General features: G+C 35.7%; 1 protein-coding gene across 14 annotated transcripts in view; it reads left to right on the top strand.

The window, feature by feature from the left end:
• ELF2 (E74 like ETS transcription factor 2) overlaps positions 1-13,252 on the top strand; it is a 92,580-nt gene that overhangs the window by 40,513 nt on the left and 38,815 nt on the right. For 8 of the 14 annotated variants that reach the window (XR_014243904.1, XR_014243905.1, XM_082389812.1 and 5 more), the window contains one exon: positions 6-171. The exons of 3 other annotated variants lie outside the window; for them this stretch is intronic. Coding sequence is in view for 6 of the 11 variants with exons in the window: in XM_082389812.1 (XP_082245938.1) it covers positions 6-171 (166 nt within the window). In the remaining 5 variants the exon portion in view is untranslated. Of the gene's footprint in view, positions 1-5; positions 172-6,936; positions 7,067-13,252 lie in introns of those variants that run through there. 3 more of the 14 variants (XM_082389815.1, XM_082389807.1, XM_082389810.1) reach the window with 2 other exon arrangements.

Genomic DNA, 13,252 nt, shown 5'->3' with positions numbered 1-13,252 from the left:
TGTAGGAAAGTGGAAAGGTTTCTGAATCTCCAGCAGTGGTTGTGGAACCAGTTCCAAGTGCCAGATTAGAGCAGGGCTATGCAGCCCAGGTTCTGGTTTACGATGATGAGACTTATATGATGCAAGATGTGGCAGAAGAACAAGAAGTTGAGACCGAGAATGTGGAAACAGGTAGACATCTCATTCAATGTTCATTATTTATAACTTTCTCATTTTGTAAGCGTCAACATTACTATTGCCAGTTGAATAATATTACCGAAAAACCTCTTTTTAATGCTATTTAGTATAGCTTGGAAACAAGTGAAATATCTCTTGTTTAAGGGAATTGATATATATAAAGTTCTACATTATAATTCTTTGAAGTCCAACAGAGTCTCATATCATGGACCCTAAGGACAAAATAACAGACCCATAATAATAAAACTATTTTTGTCATTTTTTTTTTCTGGGAGTGGAAATATTGACTAGTTGTTATTTATTTGTAGAAGTCAACAGGCTAGTATACTAGATTTTTTTAAATTCAAAACATAAATACAGCATTCTCATTCCATAGTAGATTAGAGTTTCTTTTAACCAATATCGGAGCAGTATGATTTCTTTTTTCCTAGGTCAGAAGCATCTTTGTAGTAGTCTGTCAGCTTCCTCTTCCCTTTTTGTCTTCTTAGAAATTTTGGTATTTCAGTATGTCTGTGGTGAGATAACTGTATGTTTAATTGGGCATTAGTATGTATAATTCTTGGAGAAACCTTTTCATTTTTGCCATTGACCATAAAGAAAAAAGAGTTTTTTACCAGAAGGATTATAGTGACAATTTTATAATAATAAACATTAAATTTATCTGTATCAGTTAATAGAGAAAAAGAATCCTTATATTTGGTTTACAATCCTAACAAAAATTCTTAATACTTTAGATAAATTTCTTTAAATGTAGCAAAGTCTCATGATTAAAAATTTTGTATATTTGACGTCTTTCTGCTTGTTGAGGCCCAGCAGCACTCCCTAGTTGTTTTTTTTTTTTTTGGTTGAGCTGAGGGGTTGGAAGTTACCTTGCTCTTCGGAGCAGTGATGGGAACAGTGCCAGCAGACCCCACGTGCAGTGGTGATCAAGTCATCTTATCGAAACAGGTAGCTAAACACTTCATAAAGTCTTCGTGACTGTAGTCTGGAGTGGTACTCGATTTACAGTGCAAGTGGCAGGAAGATACGTAGGTTTTCTTTTGAGAGTTTGGAGAGCTTTCCAGTCCGAAGCTAGAAGGTTAGTGGTAGAGATGAATTTTCTTCTTGAGAAAAAGAATAAGAAGAACTTAGAAAAGTATTATGCAGGACGATATCTTGAAGTAGATATTGTAACTGATTTTATTATAGGAGCATAACTAAAGAGAAAACTAATGGGACAAGAAAAAAGTATGATAGCTTAAGTTGAATGAAAAAAAGTAGAACTGATTGAAATTTCCGGAAAATGTTTTGATCAAAAAAAAAAAAAAAAAAGGGAAGACTGATTTTGGTAGCAAATTGGAAACTTTGAAAAATGAAAACTACAGTGCCAAATTTGCGTCAGTAGAAATTTAAATTCACGTTAAAATACCAGAGCATGTTGACCGACTCTTATTCGTTGTACACTTGATGGTCAACAGTTCATTAATTTAAATTAATCTGGTAAAAACAATTCCAAATAGGAAGCGAATATAATCCATTTAAGGGATTTTATTTTCTTCATCTTCTTGAACTCTGAAGGTGATGATATCATTTGCAGGGCAAAGATGTGAGTGATTATAATATTGAAAAAGAGGATGTACAAAGTCTGGATAAAAGAACAATTACTTTTGTGGTATTTTAAAAGTAGTTTTTGAATACTTGATAATGTTTTTTAGGTTTTTTTTTTCTTCAACACTAAAAGGAAATTTTGGTAAATAACTTAGCTTATTCTAAAATAGTCTAAAAGTAACCTGAGAAGTTCATCTTACATTTTCTTTTTAATTCCATTCTGGCTCATGGATTTTTTAAAACCCACTTTACCTCTAAAATCCATATTACTTCTAAAAATAAGACTAGTATAGTGTAGTTATTCTTGGCTCTCCTTATAGAAGAACACTGTAAAATGCAGAATTCAGATACAGCTCTTTTAAAGGCAATGCCAAATTCAGACTGAAAACTACTTGCTCGTACATCCGTAATCAGAACAGTTTAATACACTCACATTTATTCATCAGAAGGCCTGCAGAACTTGGAGACTACAATATACTAATTTATTTAAAAATAGCATGGCTCATAGTAACTTAGTAAGATTGTTAATATACATAGTTTAGTTTAGAATCAGTTAATCTGAGCTTCATTTTGTTTCTACTTAAAGACTAAAATGCGTTTTTAAATGAGTTGAAATCTAAATAAATTTTCATTCTCCTGATATCTAGAACCTATGTAGATGAAGAAGGGTTGTTACGACTTAATGTAATGCATACTTCCTTTTAGGTAGTGGATTAGGATTGGGTTCATTTCTTGTGGTGATAATAAATTTTAACTTAAATCCCAGATATATGTAGGTTTTGGAGAGGAAGATGACTGGGAAGTAAAGGAAAGGAATATTTATAAGATGGCTACAGCAGTTTCTGTTTGGTGAATTGGTGGAAATGAGATCTGTAGAGGATAAGATTTCCTTTTGTACGTCTAGGAAATACTTCCTGGAGTGCTCCTACATTATAATTTAGATTATATTAGTCTAAAAAGTGTTCATAATTATATTTATTGATCTGTTATATCAGTTCCCGGCATGTTCTCATTGAAGTTTTTTTCTTTTATTCCTGTATGCCCATGCATATGTGTCCATACCAGAAACAGTATTATTCATGGTGTCAGTCATCCAGGCAGGAGTACTAAAGTCATATAATGATGTACATTTAGCTGTCTTCATTATTTTGTGTATAAAATGATTTCTTATTTTGTTAGTAGTAATTATAGGCTATCTTGCTTCACTTTTTTACAGACTGAACATCTATATTTCCCTCACAGAGCTTGTGTGTAATAGTAATCCTCTCTTAAATTATATAGGAAAAACCAAGTATATTTTAAAACTTTAAAAATAGACATATTCATCTAAACCTGTAAATTGCTTTTTGATAATAACAAGTTTAGTCATCATAAAGAGCCTTTGAGGAGTAGTAACGAAGTATGCATGAAGGGTGGTCTCGACTCTGGCAGGCCGAAATACCTCTGCCAGCGGCTGCAGAGTCCAGCAGTTTCTGGAGGCCTCTGGAGAGTGATGTGGTGAGTCGGGGGTGAAGAGGAGTCTCTTGGCTTCCCTACTGAGATGTGGAAATTCAGTTTTTATGTTCACCCCTTAAATATATAATATTTATATTTTATATATATATAAATTTTAATAGGTTATTACAGATTACCATGTAAAAAGTAACAAGTTTATACCAATGCCATCAATAATAGATAAGTTTTGCTGGAAATCTTTTAAGACTTGGCTGCAAAGACTGAGCTGTTGCGAATATGTTTCTTCCTCTTGCACCTTAACTTAACCTATATTTATCCTCATAAGCTTCCGCTTTAACTTATGAGAATATATCAGTAAATACTTTGTATTTGTTATGTGCTGGGGCACTGTGTTCAACATGTTTTTTTCCCTCAAGGTGGTAGTAATTTATATTTTGTGGAGATAAAATATATATATTATAATCAAAATATAAAGCAGTGTAGAATCCGTTGAGCACTATTTACAAATTCAGAGAAATTTTCAGAAGAGGAAAGTTCAATTTACAGCATTAGGGAGTGTTTTAGAGAGAGGAGGAGGACAAATGGTAGGATTTGGCTGGGCAGATAGCAGGTAGGCGAAAGGCGCGTAGACTGAGGGAAATACAGTTAACAGGTGGGTGGGGTGTAGACATTTGAGGTATGTTTAGAAGATACTGAGTAAATAACATATTAATAGGAGGTTCCGTTAAGAACTGTGGCTAGATTGTGATTTGAACCTAAGAGTTAGTAATCAGCCATATAAAAGACAAAGATTTGGAAGGTTTTGAGTGGAAAGTACTAAGTGATTAGTATCTCAGTAGATAGAGAATGGATTGTAGGGAAAAGATGAGGCAGAAAGACTAGCTCTTGTAGTATGTATGACTCAGGGATGGCTTGAGAAGTATTAAAACAAGGTAGAAGCAATAGGAACAGAAGGGGCTTATATAAGCACTTCTACTATGTGAGATCTAATAAGACTAGGCATGATAGATTAGGGGGAGAAACATAGATAGGTAAGGTATTACTCAGTTTTTTGACCCTAATAATGGCGAAAGTATCATAAAGAGTTTTGAGGAAGGCAAGACTGTTTGGGGAAGCAGTTAAGTTTGATAATAAGCATGTTGATTTTGATTTGAAGCAGAGCATCTAAGGGGAAGTAATTAGGTATTTAAAGATGTGCAAATGTATGGTCAGTGTCCCATTACAAAAGAGAGGGCATATTCAAATTAGGATAATTTACGGAATGTTTCAATAAATGGCTAGTTACAAGTGTGTCGGCAAGTGTAGGGTAACCGTCAGTGATGGGGTGGTACTCCAGAGCTAGCAGGAGCAGGGCTGTTTCTGTCCTTTGGCCCAAGGGCCAAACAGAGGGAAGGGTTCCTGGAACCCAGAAGGAGAGCCCTGGAGAGAGGCTTACCTTGAGAGAATCTGGGACCTTTGATCAAAGGACATAGCTGACCTGAGGGCAGTGCCCCAGAGAGGGGGCCAGGGAAGTCAGCCTCCTGGGACAGAGCGAAGGGTGGAGTACAGATCCGTAGGGGCAAATGGAAGGCCATCTAGTACAGCTGACGCTTAGTACAGAAAGGTCAAGCGGAGACCAGCTTGGGATCATCCTCACTGAAGCCATGGGAATACATGAAAACTCCAAGGGGAAAGGAATTTGAGAGATTTCCCCAAGGGGAAGATTTTTAAATTCTATATTTGTCACTCTGTGATAGATAACAAAGGACACAGAATTAAGAAATTAACTTTAGGGAATGTTTACATTTTGAAGACAAGAAGAAGAGCCAAAGAGTAGTCAAATATAATAAAAAATCCTGGGTGACTAATCCGGAGCTTAAATTTTTTTTTTTTTTTTTTTTTTTCTTTTAAGCCTTTTAAGTGGCTCTCTTTAGTAAGAAAGGGAAGAATATTGATTGGGTTAGTTAGTCCTGGTTTCAGGTTTCCACTTGATCACTTACTTGGCAGTATTTAACTGTTTCAGAGTCTATCTCACTGTCGTAAAATAGGAATTCAGTGTTGTGAGGATTATATAAAATAAACCTATAAAGCACAGCACTTGTGATGTAAGTGCTCTGTTAAGCGTTCCTTAACTTCATTAAAACCTTTCCTTGGGCCTTCAGATATGGAGAAGGTCTTTTATACATTAAAACAACATTTGTTTAATACTTCTCTGTTGTAGTTTTCTCTTTCCGTTCACTTTGACTTTTTAAAATGACAAATAAATGTTTTATACCTTAAGTCTGTACTTTTTCCTTCTCATTCCTTCCTTAACTTACTGTGCTCTGGCATCTACATTTATCATTCTCCTGAAGCTCTTTGTTTATCAGATTTCGAAGGCCACTCCTCTACCAAATTCATTGACTCACGGAATCATCCAGAAGTAGAGCCTTTTAGATCTGGCCTTCTTATCTACAGAAACACTGTATTCTAGCAGTTTTCCTTTCTGCCCTTCTCATGGCTGTGCTATTTATGCTTCTGAGCTTTTGCTCAAATATACTTTTCTATCAAGAATGTCTTTAAGGATTATCCATTCCTTCAGGCCCAACCACATGAAGCTGTCCGCAGCAATTGTGGCCTACGTTAAACACTCCCTTTCCTGATCTTCTGTGAGACCATCTGGGCTTAGACACATGATCATTGACTTTCTTACACTGTTCTTGTGTGTATACTCCTTTTGTTTTCAAAGTGAGCACACAAGCCCCTGAGTACAGAGCCCATATTTTTATTTTGTTGAATATAGCATATAATACAGAGTTTAACACATAGCTGTTAAGAAATACAGACTGAAGCAAATTGAGTTTTGACTTAGAATTGCAGTATAATGAAGAACCATCTATGTAAAATCTTAAATATGTTTTCTTTTTTGTTTATATGCTAAATATTGAATACCGTAGGGTTATTTAAAATATAAAAAGGTAGTCATCCAAAAAACATAAATATGGTCATCCAGAATATATCAAAGCCATAATGTTGTCATACTTAGATTAACTTCATCTTAAAATCACAGTTAGTTTTAGTCATTCTTGCTTACACCTAAATTTGATTTTTTTTTTTTAATAATAAAAGCAATACGCGTTCATTGGAAAAACTGGAAAGTATTACAAAGAATAAACAGTGAAAATCACCCATAACCTTACCAGTGAGGGGGCAGTAACTACCACGTTTCTAAATTTCCCGCTGGCCTTTTTTATGTATGTTTTAAGCATATTTAGCATCTTGTTATGTAATACACGTAGACTTATTTATTAATCTTTACTAACAAACATTGGCTCAAAGGGATCTGGTAGCTTCCTACTTCTCTCTTCTGCTCATTGGGAACAGGACTTTGGTTTTTAACCAAGTATCAAAACATAAAAGGTTGGTCTTATTAGTTAAATTAATTATCAAGAGAACTTAGAAAACTTTTTTTTTTGTGATCAACAAAATTGTGTTTAGAGGTTAGTTGAAAAGATAGATGAATGATAAGAATTTTTATGTACTTCAACAAGAAAGTAGTGCTTTTTTTTAATAAATGAAAGTTCAGGTTTTTGAAATGCAGTTTTGAAAAATAAAACCAGATTTCTATTGAAAAATAAGATAAGGAACCACATTTCTTTCTTGAAGACTCTCAAGACTAGGTTGACCTCACGATGAGCCTTGATAACTTTTGTATGTGTTATACCATCAGAAATCCTCCCTGTGGCACAAAAGGACTCTTTTAATTAGAAAATATTGTTGCCACAGGGAGGTAGAAGATCGACATGAAAAACTGGGGATCTGAAAAGGAGCCCCTACCCTAGGATTACCTGAAGGTGAAACAGATTGAGCCAGAAGGAAGACAATGCTGGTAGGTTGGTCTTTAATTTATTAAGAATGTTTGCAACTTTACATTTAACTACAATGATTTCAGCTGTGTTTCCGTATTTTTGTTTAAAGGGTGACAGCGATCCCTCCTTGTGGAGGGAGAAAGATTATAATAGTATTTTTCCGCCTAAGGAATCTGCTGTCTAAGTTAATTCCCTGCCGTGTCCCTAATATCTGTTTCTTCTATAGACAAAACTCTAGGTCTGTCTCCCGCCTTCACTTCCTTCGAAGTTACCGCTGACTGAACATCTTCAAGTCTTTTTTTTTTTTTTTTTTTTGTGTTATTTCTGCTTCTAATCTATACTTTTTCCTAAAATAATTTTTTAAGAAGTGTTTTCTTTCAATTATCTATTTTCTTGAATTTAGCCTGGTCACTAGTTTTCTAAAAAGGTAAAATGTGAATCTTAAGTTTATTTAGTTTTGATTCTAGAATTGTGTGAATTATAATTATACTATTATTTAGATTAGTTAGAAAGCCTTATTAGAGAGAAGTTTTTAATATTTTATTAACAGTATTTCATTTAAGATGCCATCAATTGTAAGAAACGTTATTTTTAGACCACTAAAAGAAAAACCTGCCGGCAATTACAAATTTTAGGATATCGTCAGTTGTAAAATACATCCTGATTTCAGAGATGTCAAAATGTGAAAAAATGTATGTCTTAGAATTAATGAAATATGTTATCATGCAATTCTGAATCGTCCTGAAATTCCCATTATCTGGGAATTGGATATTAAAATATCAGGTTCATGAAAAATGGAGGTGAGTTGCAGTTGTGGAAGTCCCTGCATGTGCTGAGTATGATCTCTAAATTCTTTACTGTCATTTAAGAGAGGGTATTTAAAAAACCATTTAACTATACTGTTTAACAGTATACAAAGTAACCATATAAGGTAATAAATTAACGGAGGGTATAGAAGATGAAAAAGTATTTTAATAAGATGCTTTTACTTAATCAGTAGGTAGAGCTTGGGAATTCCCTGGTGGTCCAGTGGTTAGGACTTGGTGCTTTCTCGGGCCCTGGTCAGGGAACTACGATCCCACAAGCAGCACGGCCAAAAAAAAAAAAAAAAAAAGTAGAGTTTTATCATAATTGTCAGTTTTTAATTGGATTTTGTGATCTAGAAAGAAAATGAAATGAAGCTTCTCTGCTTTCTAAACTATCACTTTAAAACAGGATCCTTCAAGGGCTCTTTAAAGTAGCCACTGATTTTTAGTGCACCTTGAATGGAAGTTTTACAGATTATTAATTATGTGAAGGAGAGTGGCCAAAAGCAAAGAACAACCCTGTCAATTAATAAAACAAATGAAAAGGAATGATTTTAAATGGTATTTGTATGCTTTTCAGGAAACATCTATTTTATATAAAAGGAAAGATAAGTATATCCAGACAGTCGATCATTAGAGGATATTTGTTTAATTTGGGAAACTAGTAGCATTCATTCCTTTGCACTCAGACTTGTTTTTTTAAACACTAATTAACTTCCAATTTTGCATATAACAATGTGTCTAAGTAATACAGTTTTGTTAATTCAGACTGAGGAGAGGGCTAAATACAGATTATATGGAATTTTAAATGAGTAGTACACAAGGTTATAGGTGTTGCCAAGTCGGGATAGCTCAGACTTCTTAGATATACACACAGGAATGCTTTAAAACATGTCTCTAGGCAGATCCATGCATTCATTCCTCAGCCAGCTCTTACTGAGGGCCAGCAGCATGTCAGGCCCAGCTGAATACCTTGTGGCGAATGAACCCTGTCTTTGCCCCCACCAGGCTTTCAGCTTTGTGGAGAAGGTGAACAGTTAAACACGTTGTTACAATAAAATGTGATGAGTTAACGTTGTGATAGGATTAATGAAAGGTTTAGAGAGTATACAGTAGGGGAATGGCTAGGAGGTCAGAGAATGCCTCCCTGAGGAAGTGACATTTAAACAGGTTTGAAGGGTCTGAAGCAATTGGCCAAGCAGAGAACAGCACGTCTGAAAGTCTGGAGGAACGAGAGCATGGCCTATTTGCTTTGCAGAAAGGAGTTCAGCATGGCTGGAATATGGATTACGAGAAGGAAAGGGGATGAAAGTGAGGCTAAAGAGGTAAAATCTTAACGGGGGAGGACTCTGAAAGCTTTGTACCTGTTTTTTGGGCCTTATCTAAAGGGCAATGGGAAGCCTTTTAAGAGATTTAAACAAAGTATGTTTTTTATACAAATTTAGTTGTTTCCAAAATACTGAGTACTGTGAAATGAAAGGTAAAGGAAGACAGTCAAAGCATTATCTAAAATAAAGACTGAACTCCGTAGCTCCTCATTCACAGTTCCCTGGTTTTAAGCTAGTTGACTATTCTTATTCACTTTCCACTAAATTGCCTGCCTCTGCAGAGGTGGGCTATAGATATGCTCATTGCCCGTACTAAGCTACAAGTTACAGAGATTAAGGTATTTGCACAACTAGCGTTTCTTTTTGGAATCAAAAGGTGGGTGCTTTGGTATAATGCTGTTTCAGGAGAAGGAATCATTGTCCCTTATGCATCCCCCATGCCCCTTTGTAAACTTGGAAAAGGGTCTGTGCGTTTTCTCAGATTTGTGAAGGGGACCGTAACTTAGAGGAGGTCAGGAACACTTTTAACACGGCTATTAACTGTTAACTTTTGTGTGTTTTTTAAATCTTTTTATATTGTGGGCCTCTTTGGCCATATGGTGAAGCCTGTGGACCTTCTCTCAGAACAATGTTTTTAAATATATGAAATACCTAGGATTGCCAAGGAACCAAATATATTGAAATGTAGCTTTCAGACTATTTTTAATTGTGACATATTAATACATACGTTTCTTTAATAATGCATTAAATAATGAGATCTAGTGGCAGATCTAATTTACTGCTGTAATTTCAAAGTAGTGACCGTAAAGTATATTTTGAGATATATGTAACAACTATAATATGATATGAAAATATTTTATGATTTCTGTTGGTCGTGAGTCACAGATACTGGGAAAACTACTGTGGTTTGTACTTTTATTTAAAATTAAAGTGCTAAATTTCAGTTGGAATCTAAAAAACAGTTTTCCCAGATCTCATCCATGTCTTATTTTACCTGTCCTCCATATTCTGCCTTATTTCTGCTTTCTTTCCTTAATAACGCATAGTAGGGATCTGAATACAGATTTATGATCTCTGATAAGGAAAAAAACCCTGTCAACTATATACTGGTAGTTTTTCATGTCACTTAATGGATTGACTTAATTTAACTTCTTCTAAAAACATTCTAATGTTTGAACATTAAGTACATTTCTTTAAAGCCTCATCTAGTATTTTATGACCTTTTTGTTGGCTTGAGATCCCTTCTATTTCCATGAGAAAAATTTCTGTGGCCAGTGGCTCTCAGACTTGAGCATACGTCAGAATCATCTGGAGTGCTTGTTAAAACACAGATCGCTAGCCCCACCTCCAGGATTTGTGACTTAGTGAGCTGGAATTCAAGAATTTGCATTTTAAAAAATATAAATGTATTTATTTATTTATTTTTGGCTGCGTTGGGTCTTTGTTGCTGCACACGGGCTTTCTCTAGTTGCAGCGAGCGGGGGCTACTCTTCGCTGTGGTGCGCGGGCTTCTCATTGCAGTGGCTTCTCTTGTTGTGGAGCACGGGCTCTAGGCGCGTGGGCTTCAGTAGTTGTGGCACGTGGTCTTAGTAGTTGTGGCACGTGGTCTTAGTAGTTGTGGCACACGGGCTTAGTTGCTCTGCGGCATGTGGGATCTTCCCGGACCAGGGCTCGAACCTGTGTCCCCTGCATTGGCAGGTGGATTCTTAACCACGGCGCCACCAGGGAAGTCCTGAGAATTTGCATTTTTAACAAGTCCCCAGGTGATGCTGATGTTGATACTGCTGGCCCAGGGATCATACTTTGAGAACCATTACCTCGGCTGTTGGGAATGATAGCACCAAAAGAGAGCTTCTGCCATCATGAGAACTCAGTTAATCCTGTAGTTTCTTACTGTGTATAGTATACCCATCACAAAGATTGCTGTTGCGGGTGAAGAGATACTAAAGTTCTTTCAGGCTTATATGAGGTGATGTAATGCATTGCTGCTGTTAATTAATTCACCAGTAAACATTCATTGAGCATCTACTATATACCAGGCACTATTTAGAGCATGGGACTCGAGCAATAGACAAGAGGGGCAATGTCTGCATTCATGCAATACTTAGACTCTAGTGAAGAAAACATGTAAATTCACCATAGTGTAAAATTGCTTTGTCACAAATCAGAATACATAAATTAACAACTCCTGAGATTGTTGTTTAGAGTTAATATTAGCAATTAAGTTAAAATAATAAATTCGTGAATCATTTCTTTTCAAGCAGTTGAAGCAGCAGATAAATTCTCCCTTCTCCTCCTCCATATGTCAGTCTTTAAGTACAGCTGAGATAATGGTAAACTTAATATTTATCATGTACAAAGTACCTATTCTATGCACAGTACTGCTCCTAGGGAGTAAGTGATTCATAGTTGAATAAAACATGGTGGCTGGACTCAAAGAAGGTTACCAACTAAGTTGAGAAAAACAAGTATTTGAGGAAATAATAGTATGAAGTAGATAGGGTTGGGGAAAGGTGAGGAAAGACAAAGAATTGCCAGGTATAGTAGTTAGTCTATAAGTTCCAGGTTGCATTATTGCTATTGTAATGGGTCATATTTAAATGTTATCATAAGGGCACAGTTGACTGGTAAGGCAGAGGGGTTTAGGGACAGAGAAGCAAGTCAGATGGAATTAAGCATTCCCAAATCTCACCTTTTTTTTTTTTTTAATGTGTGTACAGTACCATCAAAAACATGAGTGACTTTCCCATTCACAAAAAATAAGGGGACAGTGCTAAGAACTAACCGTGTGTGCAGTGGTTAGTTACAATTTGGGAGTGAGATTAGGAGATGAGGTAGGACTAATTTTTATTTAAAAATTTTTCTACATTTCTGTAATTTTTTTTCCATTGAGCATATCAAGGGAAGAAGGAATGTAGCCGGTTTCCTCTCTTACCATTAGACATTATTAAGGTGTAGAGTACCAGTTTTTATAATAGATATCACATATTCTCCAAGTTTACGTTCAGCATTTGGTCATAACTGGATGTTTGATTTCTTTTTACTTTGTAGATCAGCCAAAATACATATATTACTTAAAAGGAATGAACAATTAAATCTTTAAATTTAATGAAAAATGCTTTTCATATGTTTTCTATAAGACTGAGTCATGATAATAAGTACTTATCCTCCAGGACTTACTTAAGAATATATTTGAACAATATGAATTATTTGTTAGCTAGAACTTAGAGATTTTCTTATCACTAGATGAGCTTGCAAAAGATGACCCTAGAAAGTTTTACGTCAAAAAGAAAGGAGTTATGTCTCTAAACTGGTTAGCAAAATGGGACTTCCCCCCTGCAACTTAATCCTCATAAAATAAAGATTTAGAATAATAACTTATAATGAAAAAATTCTTTTGAAGAGGGAATCAAGGATTTGGTTCAAGAGGAGAAAAGAACTCAAAACAGGTAGCATCTATTACTACTTGGATTTACAACAGTAAGCTTTAGCCGTTTGGTTTGGAAAAACCAAGGCTGGCAGAATCACATTTGTTTTTAATCCCATTGCTACATTACAGGCCTGCTTAGGAGGCCCTCAGAAGTGCCAGTTATCTATTTGAGGTAAGAAGACACCGATTATTATGTCTAGGCTTCATCTGCAGGCTATGTTCTGGGAAGAGAGGCCTCCACACACAAAAAAGGAAGAACTTTCGGTGAACCTCATCCATGGGAATAAAAGTAAGGGGCAGAAACCAGTGCATTCAGTTTACCAACTCACAAAGGGAGTCAGGAGTTTTTCATTAGAATTAGTAGCAAGCACTTTAACAAAAAGAATCCCTATATACTTGTTTTTGGCGGCTGCAAGAAATGGGGAGGCTAATGAAAGACTAGTTAATTCTACAATTAATCTTAGGGGAAACAGAATCCTCAGAGATAGAATAGTTGAAAGGAGAAGAAAGCAGACTGAATTTCCTTCCGAGGAAAGAAAAGAGCTTGAGGAGTTGCCCTGTCTTTGAGGCCATTTGCGAGGTTATCCGAGGCTGCCCTTGGTGCGTGTAGCACTTTTTTTGTGTGGGCTCGAACAAGAAATT

Source organism: Balaenoptera borealis, assembly GCF_965194805.1.
Source record: "Balaenoptera borealis genome assembly, chromosome: 4".
Classification (NCBI taxonomy): Eukaryota; Metazoa; Chordata; class Mammalia; order Artiodactyla; family Balaenopteridae; genus Balaenoptera; species Balaenoptera borealis.
Note: the sequence above shows the minus strand (reverse complement) of the source record. Positions and strands in the feature narration are given on the sequence as shown.